The sequence below is a fragment of the Corythoichthys intestinalis genome, chromosome 4, assembly GCF_030265065.1.
Source record: "Corythoichthys intestinalis isolate RoL2023-P3 chromosome 4, ASM3026506v1, whole genome shotgun sequence".
Taxonomy (NCBI): Eukaryota; Metazoa; Chordata; class Actinopteri; order Syngnathiformes; family Syngnathidae; genus Corythoichthys; species Corythoichthys intestinalis.
The window spans coordinates 37818067-37835811 of NC_080398.1; the positions used below are offsets into that span (position 1 = coordinate 37818067).

General features: G+C 36.7%; 1 protein-coding gene across 1 annotated transcript in view; it reads left to right on the top strand.

Annotated features, from left to right (window-relative positions):
- The window catches only part of LOC130914357 (mucin-2), a 41103-nt gene that overhangs the window by 833 nt on the left and 22525 nt on the right, over positions 1-17745 (top strand). Inside the window, exons 2-6 of the mRNA XM_057833463.1 lie at positions 3086-3243; positions 14421-14476; positions 16320-16430; positions 16515-16766; positions 16837-16905. Of these exons, the coding sequence (XP_057689446.1) occupies positions 14443-14476; positions 16320-16430; positions 16515-16766; positions 16837-16905 (466 nt within the window). The 5' untranslated portion in view covers positions 3086-3243; positions 14421-14442. The remainder of the gene's footprint in view (positions 1-3085; positions 3244-14420; positions 14477-16319; positions 16431-16514; positions 16767-16836; positions 16906-17745) is intronic.

Below are 17745 nucleotides of genomic sequence, written 5' to 3' on the forward strand. Positions count from 1 at the left end.
GCGAGTGCGCCCCCACGTGGGCGTGAAAGCACCACAAACTAAAAGCAGGCATTTCAATATAAAAAAAGTCAATAATACAATTGAACACACATTGCCAAAGGCAGAACGCGAACGTGGTCATAGCTATTAAGAGTTATTCAGATAACTATAGCATAAAGAACATGCTAACAACTTTACCAAACCATCAGTGTCACTCCAAAAAAACGAAATAACATGTGAAATGATATCATAATGTGTTAATAATTTCACACATAAGTCGCTCCTGAGTAGAAGTCGCCCCCCAGCCAAACTATTAGGAGTGGGAACCTCTTGGTATCTCACGATACGATACGATTTGCGATACAAAGCTCACGATAACGATGATTTGACGATATAGCGATACAACGATTTTCGATAGATTGGTCAGGAAATCATTCTAGGATATTCTCCAAAAACTAATAAGCAAAAAAATCAAGCTTCTGCTGTGAATTGGAATGAGTTTATCACTAGGAGACATCCAATCCATTTGAACTGGGAGGGAACATTCGTTCATTCGCTGCCATCCCTCCCACTTCAAACGGATTGAACGTCTATGGCTGTCAGTGGCAGCCAATGGCAGGCAATGAGTAATTTTGGGCCATTTAAGTCATCTACCTGTTGATTTTCAGTTACTTCCTGTTGATTTTTGGGGTATTTTATGGGTCACTTGCTGTTTATTTTGCGTTACAGAACAGGAAATGTCCTGGGAATCACCCAAATGAATAGGCAGTGACTCAAACTCAACAGGAAATGACCTGTAAATGCCCTAAAATGAAAAGCAAGTGACCAGTAAATGCCCTAAAAATCGGACCCGAATGACTGAATTAGGACTGCAGCTATCGATTATTTTAGTAGTCAATTAATCGATGAACTACTTCGTTCGAATAATCGAGTAATCGGGTAAGAACATGAAAAATGAAAATACCTGAGCTGAGCCTCAAGCGGTATTTAAAAAAAAAAAAAAAAAAGAGCTAGGGTCAACAAAAGAACAATTTGCTAATTTACATAGCAAAAGTCCGCTAGCTTAAATGCTATAAAATGTTAACGTTTTTTTTTTTTTACAATGCGCTTAACAAATGGTTCAGACACATATGCCCACAAACAATGGCTAAATATTTCAATAAACTAAACTATGAATGCATTAAAAAACATTAGCTCCAACAAAAACTTAGCTTACGTTGGTCTTAACAGGGAGCAGTTGGATTCAGACATGTGAAATGAGGCAGACCAGAGTGCGGTGTATCCACCCTAATCAATAAACTAAATGCAAACACTTTCAAAACAAACCATTACGACGCCACTTTAATTTAACGAATACTCGAAGCTATAAAATTTAATTTGAATATTTTTTTCTAATCGAATACTCGAGTTAATCGAATAATTGATGCAGCACTACTGTAAATGCTCTGGTTTTGAATGAACGAACATTCCCAGTCTAAATGGATTGGGCGTCTAGCACCGTCAATAGCAGCTTTTTTTTTAAATTGACACCTTTTTAAAACGATATCTCGATTCTTGACAGGAGCATATCGATAACCTTTTGGGATACAAATCACAGATCACCATTTCGATATTTTGTCACACCCCTACAAACTATGATTAAAAACTGCGACTTATAGTCCGAAAAACACGGTACCCCAATTGACACGCCCTGTTCAAATTGTATTGTATGAAATGTCATAATATTCAATGAAATGAGAGGAAAAGCAGGTTATATCAAAGTTATGTGATTTATGATTTGCGAATTAAAAGGGGGAAATTTGAGTATCAAATATTAAGTTTTCTTTGGAATTTTTTTTCCTATCCATCCATCTTCAAGCGCTTATCCGGAAGCGGGTCGCGGGGGCAGCAGTTTCAGCAGGGATCCCCAAACATCCCTTTCCCTGGCCACATCCACTAGTTCTCACTGGGGGATCCCGAGGCGCTCCCATGCTAGTGTCCACCTGGTTCTGTGTCAGGAACACCTCCAGAAGAAAAAAATCACATCACTGGGAAAAACAGAAGTCTAAAGTCTTCAAGCTTTGGCAATGTGTGCAGAGGACCACAGATCTGGAATGAACTGGACGAAACACTTAAAATGTCACATTTCATTTTTAAGAAAAAAACTGAAAGCTCACCTCCTTGCAATGTATGCTTAATATGCTGAGTTTTTGAATAACACTACTAAGGTATCACATTTGAAATCCGATGTAATCAGAATGTTGAAATTTTCCATAGTTAAATGTATGTATTAGGGCTGTCAATATTATCGCGTTAACGGGCGGTAATTAATTTTTTCAATTAATCACGTTAAAATATTTGACGCAATTAACGCACATAGGCATGTGCGCGCAAACAGATTAAAATGACAGTAGAGTGTCATGTGCACTTGTTACTTGTGTTTTTGGAGTTTTGTCGCCCTCTGCTGGCGCTTGGGTGCGACTGATTTTATGGTTTTCAGCTGAGTGAGAATTGGTGGTGCTGAACAATGGCGAGCTGCTAGTTTATTTTTATGAAAATTTCACAAATTTTATTGTATATTGAGGGGTTTTAGTATAAAATTTCTATAACTTGTACTAAAATTTATCTTTTAAGAACTACAAGTCTTTCTATCCATGGATCGCTTTAACAGAATGTTAATAATGTTAATGCCATCTTGTTGATTTATTGTTATAATAAACAAATGCAGTACTTATGTACAGTATGTTGAATGTATATATCCGTCTTGTCTTTCCATTCCAACAATAATTTACAGAAAAATATGGCATATTTTATAGATGGTCTGAATTGTGATTAATTACGATTAATTAATTTTTAAGCTGTGATTAACTCGATTAAAATTTTCAATCTTTTGACAGCCCTAGTATGTATGTGAATGGGTGTCTATATGTGTGTGCTGTTTGACTGGGCCCCTACTAAAAGCTTTAAATAGCTTATTCGGAGTGCCCTTTTCATGCATCCTATCAGATGAACTGCTTGTATATATGACCATGTTCCAATGTATCATGATACAATGTGTGAATAAACTGAAAAAATAAACTGAAACTACATGTCCCTGAATTTATACTCAATTCTCAATACATTGCAGGTGATGGGAGTCCTGATCCTTCGTGGTGTCACCCAAAGTGGCGTCACCAGCCAAAGGGTTGGTGGGAGTAGGGAGCAAAGGGGAGGGGCAGCAGAACAGAACCCTCACGGACGTCTTTTTTGCTTCATCCGCAGCTGACACGAGATCGACCGCAACAGGTGAGTGCCACCTAGTCACCAAACGGTGACTTACTCTTTATTAGTGTTATTATTATGGCTTTCATGGTTACAAGCGGCAGTCGTTGGATTTATTCCTATTTATCGAAATAACTGTTTAACTGATTAGCGGTCACTGTCTGCATTATTACTGCCTTCAAACTTAAAAAAAAAAAAATAAATTAAAGACTAAAGTTAGTACAATTGTGATTTAAAGAGAGTAAATTGACTTTGATTAATAAATTTAGAGATTTTTATGTCTTCACTTTAACTATTAAATATTGTTGATGTTGTAATAAATATGTTATTAGCTTTATAGATAAAAAAGATTTGATCTTATTGAGACGACTGTATGATTAAGTTATTTATTCAGCAATACAAATACAGTTTGCAATGAGTGCAATCGATTCTTAATGATAAATTGAAAATATGATTCCAATCACTGGTAAGTTATAATTTTGATGTTATTTATGACAACTCGTATTAATTGTTGTTATTTATTTCCTTTGCAAATGTTATCATGTCCGATTGATATTGTAATTGTTATAAAACACCGAGATTAAAGTTTAAAACATGCAAATTAACCCCTTGATGCCTGAAATTACATTAAACAAATTTGAATAAAGCATTGGAGCAATCCTTAAGTCAATTAAAATAGTATTAATGAAACATTCTAATTATAGAAAATTCAATTCCTAAAATAAAATAAAAATCATAAAATCATTCGAAATAAATAAAATTAAATATAGAACATTTCAAAATATATACAATTGTTTAAAAAAATATATATATATATACATATATATATATATATATATATATATATATATATATATATATATATATATATATATATATATATATATATATATACTAAAAATAATATAAGTACTAGATTATTAACAAATTCCTCAGTTTTGTTTATTTTTTTTATATTTGTCCCAAATCTCTTAATTTACATAAAACAGAAAATAGGTAAGAATTTTTGTCATTAGTTAATTTTACATATTTTCTTTTTTTGGATTATTTTATTATTTTGAATGATATCTTTAAATTTAGGATTTTCTCATTTTTATTTGTATTTTATTGATTAAATTACATAAAAATAAATAAATAAAAATAATACGAATTAAAAAAATACCAATTATAGAAAATTGAAAAAAAAAAAACTAAAATTGTGAAAGTCCTAAAATAAAATTTAAAAAAAGAAAATCATAAAAAGATTAAAAATAAATCAATAAAATCAAATATAGACAAGTTTAAAAAACACAAATGAAAATGTTTCCAAAATAATCTTTAGAATTATAATAAATATTAAATTTCAAAAGTACTGAATTAGAAACAAATTCCTCATTTTTGTTTACTTAGAATATTTAACCCCCTAAGAATTCCTTAGTTTATATTTTTAAAAAATAGTTCGTTTTACATTTTTTATGTTATTTCATTATTTTTAAAGGATTTTTTTTTAATTTAGGAGTTTCTCATTTTTGTTTTATTGTTTTAAAAGAAAAAAATAAATAAATTTATTTTTTTTTATTTTACTTTAATTTTAAATTTCATTTTTTTAATGTACTTATATATTCCTCAAATGTTTTTTGGTGTATATTTGTTAAATATAAATACAGGCATCAACATTTTCATTCTACAATTCACATTTCCTGTTTTGCTAGTTTTAGTGTGTATCTTTTCTTCGCATGAAGACATGGCATTACTCTTAGTTCCATTAAGTGTTTTTTTTTTTTCTTTTCGTGCACATTGATATCATTTAGAGTGAAATTGATTCCAATCATATTTCACTTTCATTTCCCTGGAAGTCAATCTTATTGGTCTTATCGCTACGGCAACATACCGTCTTCCCCTTCTGAAACGGTTACCAATTCCAACTTACTGTACGTAGACACGACATCCAAGCAGTCGCCTTTAGAAGCAGGGCTGCTGTTGTGCTTGAGTTTCCACGGTGCAGAACCCAAAGGAGGCCCAGTTAGGAGGAAAAACACCTAGCACTCCTTAGTAAGTCTCCACCGGGACCGACCCAGCAACAAACACATTTAAATTGCGATCATGGATAAAACAATGACTATAATGGTGCCGTATCCCAAAAGAAAACATCGTAAATTTAGCTTCATTAGCCGTTCTTTTCCACACGCTTTGACCTCAGCAGCTCATTTACGGATTTTCATGATTTTGTCGAACACCCCATTCGGATAAAGTTCTCTGAATCAAAATGGATCATTCAAATTCATTAATCCACTTTAAATCCAAATTAGTCAGTGAACGTCCAAAAGTTTTTCACAATACACGAAATAGTTACAGTCCAGGTAAATCATTAGTTGTTTGTATTGGAAGATAATTGCTCTGATTGGTCAATTCTTCACACGGGAGTGCATTGTAGGGTACTCAACTAGGGTTGTTCCGATCATGTTTTTTTGCCCCCGATCCGATCGTTTTAGTTTGAGTATCTGCCCATCCCGATATTTCCCGATCCGATTGCTTTTTTTTTTGCTCCCGATGCAATTGCAATCATTCCCGATAATTTTTCCCGATCATATACATTTTGGCAATGTATTAAGAAAAAAAATGAATAAAACTCATTCAACATACAGCACATAAGTACTGTATTTGTTTATTATGACAATAAATCCTCAAGATGGCATTTACATTATTAACATTCTTTCTGTGAGAGGGATCCACGGATAGAAAGACTTGTGACTTTGTATATTGTGACTAAATATTGCCATCTAGTGTATTTGTTGAGCTTTCAGTAAATGATACTGAAGGCCATGGCCAAATGCATGATGGGAAGTGGAACCATGACAAGTGGAACCATGACTGTGCGTCGCGCTACCAATTCATATATCTTCTCTGCGATGGGACATAACATAGGGTGTTAAGAAAAAGATCAATTGCTACCTTGCTTCCCCACATTGCTTCCCATGATATTTCTAATTGTAGGAGAGGGATTGTGAGTCTTTCGCCAATTAAAATAAGGCTCCAAAGGCTGCCAAAATTCACTATACTCATTTTATGCTAACTTTTAGCTCTCTATATAGGCAAAACAGCGCCATTACAGATGGAGCGCGACAATGCGTGAGTGGGTCGTGCAGCGCATGCAATAATTGCGTTAAACATTTTAACGTGATACATTTTTTTAAAAATACCGCCGTTATTGGGATAAATTTGATAACCCTACCTTAAGCCTAATCTAAAGACTCTGGATAAGTGTAACATATTATGTCTGTAACGTTAAATAAAATTAGAAAAAGATTTAATTAAAAAAAATATATATTAAAAAAAGGCATGACCGATATTTTTTTGCCGATTCCGATACTTTGAAAATGATGTGATCGGATCCGATCGGGATGCCGATCGATCGGGACATCTCTAGTCTCAACATTGTTGTTTTTCTTCTTTGTCTTAGTCTTTTGGATGAAAATACTTATTAGTCTTAGTGCTATTTTAGTCATTTCAAAATGTGTTCATCTTCATCCAGTTTTAGTCAACAAGATCTCATATAAATTTCGTCTAGTTTTAGTCGATAGTTATTCAAAATGTTTCCGTCTGTAAAATTCTAAAGTTTGAGTCCAAAAATAAATCAAGTTTTCCGAATATTTTGAAAGAACCTTCACAGATGACCACATATTGTAGCTTCTACAAGAACACCAACTTTGTGGTGGTAATACTCACTCAGCAAGAAAACCAGTACATTTTTTTCAATTAATTAAACCTTTGTGGTGGTAATACTCACTCAGCAAGAAAAGCAGTACATTTTTTTTCAGTTAATTAAACCAAACTGGACACCCTGAACTATGTAAACAAGAGTTGTCTGAGAGTTTAAGAGGATGCTCGCCAAGCTAAATGCTAAGGCGAACGCGGATGCTATGCTAATGCTATGAGTTACTTCTAGTGTGTGATGATCCCTGTTTGGTGGGGCTCGCGTATGGCTGGATGTGATTGGGCGCGCTCGGGTCGGGAATCCCGGTTCCGGGACTGGCGCTGTGAGGCGGGGTAGGGTCGGTTGCCAACGGGCTTACACTCACAAGAGAGTCACACGATTACTGGGCTCTAGATCACAGAGCTGATTTGAGTACACTCTACCCCTCCCAATCACTTAGCTTATAGACTTCCCCACCCCCCTCTCCTTCTTTCCCTGGCTACAGGCCCCCCACATGGTGTCAACCGGAAATACAGTACATCTAGCTGACGATAGCACCAACATATTAATAGTTAGTGTAGGCGTTCAATGTATTTCTTGTGGTTGTTTGTGTTTCTTTCTTCTCTTGTGTTTCTTTTCTTCTGTTCCCCCATAACCCCTTCCTGTTCGCTGCTTTGTCATAATAAACGAGATAAGTTGAATGATCACAATGGGAGTAAGTCATACTCTCAATGTGAAACATTAAAACTGTTCAGACCAACCGGACACTTAGACTTCCATTCTCCGTGTCAAACAGCTGAACAGGACAGGTTTAAGAAAAAAAAAAAAAAAAAAAAATGGCGTATTCTCGCTAGCCAAGATAAGAAAACAAATCTTACCATGTATTTCAAAACATTAAAATGGAGCGCAGCCTAGCTTGACGCACATCGTAACACTAGTGCGGATGCGGGGGCAGGCGCAGCACATGTCACATGAGTGACACAACCCAAATACTGCTACGTTGCAGGCGGATGTACTCCACGTACAATATGAAAATATCACGCATTGAGAAGACCTGACAGAAATTATGTCGCATTTTCGTCTCATTGTCGTTCCATCAGACGAAAACTGGCATTCGTCTCGTTATATTTTAGTCTCCCAAGAATCGCTGTTAGCTTGTCATCGTCATGAAAAATTTGTTGGTCAAAACTTTTCGTTATTGTCATCGTTGACGAAAACAACAATGTTCTCAAGGTAAAAAAAAAAAAAATTGCTTGCAGTTTGGATAGTGCTGCAAATGAATAGCAGTGGACGGAAAACTATAAATACTTCTGTGACCATTAGCGGTGTGGAAAATTTCCAGTTTTTAGATTATTCGCGATTCGGCCTTGGAAGATTCAGAACGATTCACAAACATCCAAATTCCGATTATTGAAATATGTCAGGTAAAGCGGCACTAAAACACAGTCAGCGCGGTCTTCGGGACGCAATGATGAACGGACTGAGAGTAAACATCATGCTTGTCATTACCCGGGTAATAACAATGTTCAACTCACGGCTCTGGCTCAACTCATGCCGCTAGATAAAAAAACATTCATACCTGACTGCTGCCGAGAGTTGCTACAAACTACGCCTAAATAATGCGACGGTAGATATCACATGTATAAAAAACTAGATGCGAAATGACGGACTCGGCGGCGTTTGCAGCACATCTATAGAAAACTATATGCAAAATGACAGACCTGCCGGCGTTAGTAAACAGCCGCCATTTTGAAGCAGTAGACTTCCCTGGAATACTGTTGTAGCTAACCTTCTAAGCCAGGGGTGTCAAAACTTTTAAAAATGTGGGGGGCTGACATTGGCTGACATCCTTTACGTAGAACAATATGCAAATTTTAGCAAGCCATTCTGTGTGTCACGTTTGCTTTTTTATTTAGTTTTTTAATTAATAATTTCCACAAAATCTTGCAACCAGCCTTTGTGGCATTCTCTTTCATCACTTGGGCTCTTGCGAAATACTGCTGCTGTAAAATTAAACTAGCGTTAAGTTGCTTCAATTTCTCGCTACGTATCGTCCCTGTAATCTTGTCATACATGTCAGCGTGTCTTGTTTGGTAATATCGCCTCACATCGAACTCTTTCAAAACAGCGACTGTCTCTTTGCAAATGAGGCAAACACAGTTTTTGCGTATTTCAGTGAAGAAATAGTCCAATTTCCACCTATCCTTGAAGCGTCGGTCGTCACAGTTAACTTTCTTTTTTTTTGTTGATTGTCGCCATTTTAGAAAATTGGGAGTAAAGGGTCACGCGGGGTAATGTTGCTTAGAGTGCTGCTGCCTTTTAGTGGGTAAATGAGGAGCAGCATTTAGTGTGTAAGCTAGTTCATATGCTGGTAGCAGTACTGCTGACCAATTTATTAGGTCTGTGTGCGGGCCAGACATTATTGATTTTATGACACAGGCTGGGGGCCGGATGAAATTTGACCACGGGCCGCATTTGGCCTCCGGGCCGCCCTTTGGACATGTCTGTTCTAAGCGAACCAAAGTAACTTTTTATCTAAAACAATCCTTAATCGGAAAAATCTTGACTCGAATCTATCTTTAAATGATGAAATAGTTTTAAAACTTTCACAGGTCGAAAATAGACAGAGGGAAAATTACGGAATAACGGGAGCAATTTTAACAACTTTAACGGTGGATTCACAACATTAAATTAATTGAATGTAGCTTAAAGGTGCTGATACAGAATGGGGACTTGAGTACTTTTTATTTACTGTTTTGAACTGTTCTGTGGTTCACATCCTATTTACATGAGAGGGATTTCTTTGTGTCAATCGGAAACCATCAGTCAGAACAAACCAAATTCACGTGTGGAGTCCCTCAAGGGTCTATTCTTGGACCACTCTTATTTAACATCTATATGCTTCCCTTAGCTCAGATTATGGAACAGTATGACATCTCCTATCACACCTATGCAGATGACACACAACTGTACATTTCTGTGTCCCCACATGATTATAGTCCCTTAGTCTCCCTGAGTAAATGCATCCATCAAATCAATGAATGGATGTGCCAGAATTTTCTCCAGTTAAATGTGGAGAAGACAGAAGTGATCATTTTCGGGCCAAAAAAGGAAAGGTCAAAGATAAGCAGGCACCTTAGCACAATGTCACTTACAGCTACAAATCAAGTCAGAAACCTTGGGTTTAATTATTGACTCTGACCTAAAATTTGATAAGCATCTAAAGTCCGTCACTAAATCTGCTTATTACCACCTAAAAAAATAAAACCAGAATTAAGGGGCTTCTGACTCAACAAGACATGGAAAAACTTATGCATGCATTCATTTTCAGCAGATTGGACTATTGCAACGGTGTATTTACAGGTCTTGATAAAAAATCAGTCAGGAAGCTGCAGCTAGTACAGAATGCTGCAGCCAGAGTCCTCACAAATACAAGGAAGCTGGACCACATTACACCGGTTTTTAAATCGCTACACTGGCTTCCAGTGAGTCAAAGGATAAACTATAAAATACTACTGCTCGTCTACAAAACACTTAATGGCTTCGGACCAAAATACATGCTTGATTTGTTAGATTCCTATGAGACATCTAGACCCCTAAGGTCGTCTGGAACCAGTCTCCTGCATGTTCCAAGAACAAGAACCAAGCAGGGTGAGGCAGCATTTAGTTATTATGCTCCTCACCTCTGGAACAAGTTACCTGAACGTCTGAAGTATGCTCAAACTGTAAGCTCTGATAAATCAGGGTTAAAAACGCTTTTGTTTCGCACTGCATATCCATAACTGTCTAAATATCTAAATCTACTTGCTTTCTATTCCTCTTGTGCTTATCTCCATTGCTGATTTCAATTATTATTTAGTAGTTTTTGTTTTATTTTTATGTATTTATTTTTATTCTATTTGTGATTAAATGCGATTTTATTTCCTATTTTGATCATCCTGGTTTTTACGTTGTATTGATTTAAATGTGATCGTTATGATCTTCATGTGATGTAAAGCACTTTGAATTGCCTTGTGTTGAATTGTGCTATATAAATAAATTTGCCTTGCCTTGCCTTGAACTGTTAACATGATACTAAAATAGTTGTTTATTGAAGCCTGAGAGGCTTTTTGTACAATTTTTGTAACTGATGTACAAATAGCGTGGGGGTGGTCATCAATATTCATAATCGAATCGTAGCCTCTGAATCGTAATCGTAATCAAATCGTTAGGTGCCCAAAGAGTCCCACCTCTAGTGACCATAGTGGGTGTGAAAGCATCGTTGTGAGGAATCAGTAAATGATGACATCGTTGATCAACTTGAAAATGATGTTTGAGATGGTCAGTTCAATGGGAATGACAATAATGATTCAATGATATTTTTTCAGAATTTAAAATCAAAATGTAAATACATTGAAGTTATGTTTTAAGATTGAACGTTACAATAAAACTGTTTGTCAGTATCTCCTGAGTTTTTTTTTTTTTTTTTTTAACCTGTCCTGTTCAGCTACTTAGACATGGAAAATAGGAATCTAAGTGTCCTTATAGTCTGTACACACCTCATTCAATGCAATACAAACCCCATTGAAAAAACAAAAAATTCCACTTATTAACCCTGATTAGGCATACCTGTGAAGTGCAAACCTTTTCAGGTCTTGAAACTCATCGAGTGAGTGCCTAAAGTGTGGTAATGAGTCACAGAAAGGAATGAAGTAGACAGAAGAGGAGAAGAACAAATAACAACAAGAACTACTTTATTAGACGCCTATGCTACCTATGAACATAGTGGTGCCATTGTTAGGTAATTATATTTACCCGTGAACACCATGCAGTGGGCCCGAAAACCAAGGATAAATCTGATGATTGTCTGGTAACATTAACACACTGGTTGCTAAATACAAGTAAAAAGTTGACCAAAAAAAAGTGTATTTTCTACTAATTTTGGAAATCCAAGATGCGTGGACCACCTACATTCAGGTTGTAACTGTTCAGAAATGAAACACCATAGCATATTGGCATGGCATAAAAATAAAAGATAGCATTATGACTATGTAAAATTTTATAAATTTGATCACTGTGACTTATTTTGCTGTGCCGGGTCACATATATTAAATTTGCGATTAGTGCAATAGAGCAAGGGCTTGCATAGGGACGGTAGGGACATAACACTACCAACTTTTCAGGATCCTCAAATTGTCCCCACCAACTTTTAGGCAACCTTATTTGTATTGTATAATGAGTTCAGTTATGTAGGTAATTTAGATTGTCTTTTTTACGTTTTAAGGATAGAACTGTCCCTACTATTATTAAGTGATATATTTACATTATTTTCAGACTTACATTTATCCCTTTTCACCGGACCATTAGTATATTATTTAACCTCATATCCACGTTTGATTGGCTGATGACATGCCCCCTCCACACACACACACACATGCACACACACACAGCCCCGACAAAAATACAACAAGTCGACAACATGCCGCCTCCTCCGAGCCCTTTGAAGAGGATATTAGAAGTTTTTTTTTTCAGCCAGCAGCAGCTACTGTAAGGAATGTAAAAGACGTCAGTGTTGTGGACATGGGAAACACATCACTAATTTTGCTACTGAAAGTCTGACCTGCATCAGAGTTAGCATAACATTAAACTGTGTGAACATGCTAACCTACAAAACGAGTAGGAAGCTGCTTAAAGAGAAATGTCCTGTTTGTGTTTTCTGCTGTTAATGTTATGATTTTTTTTTAAGTTATATTTATTAATTTAGACAATGTTGAGTGGTCTGAAGACAAATGTTGATTTTTTTTTTTTTTTGCATTCCTGGACAGTTAAGAGATTATTAATAGGTTTGTATTTATTGTATATGTTGAATTTGCTAATAAAATCCAGAATTTTATTTTGGAAGTTCTCAAAAATGTTTCTTTAGTAGTTTTTGAAAACAAAGGTTTGAATCAAACGGTGTATCACCTGAACCCATACACATGAAAGTCAAAACAGATTTATTTTGCATTGTTCGTTTGCCCTATCAATTAATTCGGGTCATATTTATGAGAAATGTAGCCCTGACCCCCGTTCACCCAATCTGTTTGGGTTTAAAAATGTCCCTTCCAAAGCAAAAAGTGTTCATGCAGGTTATGCTGTTACAGTGGGGCAAATAAGTATTTAGTCAACCACTAATTGTGCAAGTTCTCCCACTTGAAAATATTAAAGAGGCCTGTAATTGTCAACATGGGTAAAACCTCAACCATGACAGACAGAATGTGGGAAAAAAAACAGAATCAAAAAAAGCTTGTGAAGAGTTACAGAAAACGTTTGGCCTCCGTTACATAACAAAGTATTGAGATGAACTTTTGGTATAGACCAAATACTTATTTTCCACCATTATTTGCAAATAAATTATTTAAAAATCAAACAATGTGATTTTCTGGGGTTTTTTCCACATTCTGTCTCTCGTGGTTAAGTTTTACCCATGTTGACAATTACAGGCCTCTCTAATATTTTCAAATGGGAGAACTTGCACAATTAGTGGTTGACTAAATACTTATTTGCCCCACTGTATATCGTCCCTACCAATGCTGAGAGCAAACCTACGCCCTTGCAATAGAGTAATAATAATAAATTGATAAATATACTGTAATTCATACATGTACATGTACATGTAAGTCATTAACAGTAACATGTATGTCAATCACTATTACTTGGTAATCATCAATTGTCCCATATCAATTATAAAATGTCTTTTTTAAATAAATTTGGTTAAAATTCTAATTGTTATATAAAATCTTCATTCAAATTAAAATATGTGATTTAAATGTTTTTGTTTTAATCCATTCATACTTCCTGCTTGGTTATTTTTAGTGTTTTGTTGTTTTTTTCTTTTCATGCACTTCAGTTTTATTTTGAGTGAAATTCATTCCCATCAAATTTCACTTTCTATTTCCCCGTAATTGAATTTATGGTCTTATCACCACGGCAACTCCCCTCTTGAAACGGTCATCAAGAGCAACATATGAAGACGCGATATCGCAGTTGCCATAAGAAATTGGGCTGCAATTATGCTTGAGTTTCTAGGGTGCGGAACCCAGAGGAGGTTTAGCTGGAGGGGAAAAACATGCAGCGCTCCTTAGCGAGGCTCCACCGGGACCGATCAGGGAACAAACACATTTAATTGCACACGTGAATAAAACAATGATTATAATGGTGCTCTAACCTTAAACAAATATATGCTGAGGTCAATGGACTTAGTGCTAAATAATTGTGTTTCTGAGCGTTCAGGTAACGGTAATACAAGACGACAAATTGCTTTAAAAAAATATTTCCCAACGTATTGTCTCTATCGCCACTAACCAAATAATTAAGAGATCGTATTCATCTAAACAATTGTAGAGTGGATGACAAAGCTCTCACACGGGATATTTGCTCACATGGCGTTGCGTGTCGTTCACAAAAGAAAGCCTTTAGATTAGGGGAAAGCGTTGTCACTGTCCAAAACATCTTATGCTGTTCAACGTATTGTATGTCATATGCGTCATTTTTTTGTATGTCATTACAGGCCCTTTGCTTCCACAGCGACAATGGCTTCAACCATGCTAAAAATAACAAACACAGGTATAGTGTTTTCTTATTAAACTAGTAAATGCTGAAAGAATGAATGGTCTCGAGGAAATGTTGATTGGTCATTCCCAAATTGGAGGACTTTTAATGTTCCATTTTTGAAATAACATGCTATTTGCGGGTACATTTAGCTAGCTAAAAAGCTAGCCTCTACTTTTGAGGAAAAGCTAATACAGTGGGGCAAATAAGTTTTTTGTCAACCACTAATTGTGCAAGTTCTCCCACTTGAAAATATTACAGAGGCCTTGAGGATAAATCTAATGATTGTCTAGTAACATTAACACACTGGTTGCTAAATACAAGTAAAAAGTTGACCAAAAAAATAGATAAAGATAGCATTATGACTATGTAAAATTTTATAAATTTGATCACTGTGACTTATTTTGCTGTGCCAGGTCACATCCGGTGGGGCAAATAAGTATTTAGTCCACCACTAATTGTGCAAGTTCTCCCACTTGAAAATATTAGTGAGGCCTGTAATTGTCAACATGGTTAAACCTCAACCATGAGAGACAGAATGTGGAAAAAAAAAACATAAAATCACATTGTTTGATTTTTAAAGAATTTATTTGCAAATCATGGTGGAAAATAAGTATTTGGTCAATACCAAAAGTTCATCTCAATACTTTGTTATGTACCCTTTGTTGGCAATAATGGAGGCCAAACGTTTTCTGTAACTCTTCACAAGCTTTTCACACACTGTTGCTGGTATTTTGGCCCATTCCTGAATGCAGATCTCCTCTAGAGCAGCGATGTTTTGGGGCTGTCCTTTGGCAACGCGGACTTTCAAGTCCCTCTGGAGATTTTCTGTGGGGTTGAGATCTGGAGACTGGCTAGGCCACTCCAGAACCTTGAAATGCTTCTTACGAAGTCAATCCATTGTTGCCCTGGCTGTGTGTTTGGGATCATTGTCATGCTGAAAGACCCAGCCATGTCTCATCTTCAATGCCCTTGCTGATGGAAGGAGATTTTCACTCAAAATTTCTCGATACATGGCCCCATTCATTCTTTCCTTTACACAGATCAGTCGTCCTGGTTCCTTTGCAGGAAAACAGCCCCAAAGCATGATGTTTCCACCCCCATGCTTCACAGTGGGTATGGTGTTCTTCGGATGCAATTCAGTATTCTTTCTCCTCCAAACACGAGAACCTGTGTTTCTACCAAAAAGCTCTATTTTGGTTCCATCTGACCATAACCCATTGTCCCAGTCCTCTTCTGGATCATCCAAATGCTCTCTAGCGAACCCCAGACGGGCCTGGACGTGTACTTTGTTCAGCAGGGGGACACGTCTGGCAGTGCAGGATTTGAGTCCCTGGCGGCGCATTGTGTTACTGATAGTAGCCTTTGTTACTGTGGTCCCAGCTCTCTGTAGGTCATTCACTAGGTACCCCCGTGTGGTTCTGGGATTTTTGCTCACTGTTCTTGTTATTATTTTGACGCCACGGGATGAGGAGGGAGTTGAAAGTTCATGTTGCCCAACAACAGCCCCAAAACGACACTGCTCTAGAGGAGATCTGCATGGAGGAATGGGCCAAAACACAGTGAGTGAGTGGCGGCTAAGAGGCAGGTGGCACTATAGTCCGAAAATTATGGTCCTGTGATTATACCAAATATTGTCGATATCAAATAGCTTAATCATGTAATAAACAATATACTATTGATCTGTAAAGCTGCAAAATCATCATAGTTAATATTAACAATTGTAGATGAATATGTAACAGAAAATTAGAGACGTGAAGGCTTATTTTTCAAGAATTTTGAAGCCCAAATGTCCTCAAATTCTGGAATGACCCTTACGTAAAAGAGACTTATGATTTATTTTTTTGTTTTTTTCCAGGCTGCACTGGCCTTCTATTACTATTAGGCCTACTTGTCAGTATGTCAGGAGGCACCGACACCACGACCCCCTCTTCTTCTTCTTCTTCGACACCAGCCTCGACATCCATAGGTACAATCATGACACCTATCGCTTCCACTGGAGCACCCGCGACAGCCTACCCGCAAAGCACCACAAGCTCACCTTCATCCACAGTAGACGCTACCATGCCGTGGTCGTCCTCTGTGGCTCCCTCTACCACAGGCACGCCTTTATCCACAGCGAGCATTAGCACACAACCCCTGTCCGCTGGAACAAGTGCTGTTGTTTCTACACATGTAGCTTCTGTCAGTTCAGTCAGTGAGCCTAATACAGGAACTCCCTCTGCCTCTTCCATTTCTGGCACAACCACCACCATGGGCATGAGTTCAAACACTGGCTTAACTACCATGATTTCCAGCATCAGTAGTATGTTTTCTTTCACCGTTTTTGGTCATTCATTTTCATTTTAGATATAAACTATATCCCATCTCCACAGCCATGCCCGGCGCATCCGTGACCACGACGCCAAACACTGGCTCGACCACCCTGATGTCCACCAGCCCCAGTATGTTTTCATTCACCAGTATATCAACAGTGGTGAAAAAGTATCAGAACCTTTTGGAATTTCTCACATTGCTGCATAAAATCACCATACAATGTGATCTGTTTTTTGTCAAAATCACACAGATGAAAATACAATGTCTGCTAGGGTTGTTCCGATCATGTTTTTTTGCTCCCGATCCGATCCCGATCGTTTTAGTTTGAGTATCTGCCGATCCCGATATTTCCCAATCCGATTGCTTTTATTTTTTTTTTTGCTCCCGATTCAATTCCAATCATTCCCGATAATTTTTCCGATCATATGCATTTTGGCAATGCATTAAGAAAAAAATGAATAAAACTCGGACGAATATATACATTCAACATACAGTACATAAGTACTGTATTTGTTCATTATGACAAGAAATCCTCAAGATGGCATTTACATTATTAACATTCTTTCTGTGAGAGGGATCCACGGATAGAAAGGCTTGTAGTTCTTAAAGGATAAATGTGACTTTGTATATTGTGAATAAATATTGCCATCTAGTGTATTTGTTGAGCTTTCAGTAAATGATACTGTAGCCATTTAACTTCTGCCCAAATGCATGATGGGAAGTGCAACCATGAGTGTGTGTCGTGGTACCAATTAATATATTTTCTCTGCGTTAGGAAATAACATAGGGTGTTAAGAAAAAGATCAACTACTACCTTTCTTCCCCACATTGCTTCCCACGATTATTCTAATCGTTGGGAGAGGGATTGTAAGGCTTTAGCCATTTAAAAAAAGGCTCCAAAGGCTGCCAAAATTCATTCTACTCATCTTACACTGCCTTTTAGCTCTATATACTGTATAGGTTAAACG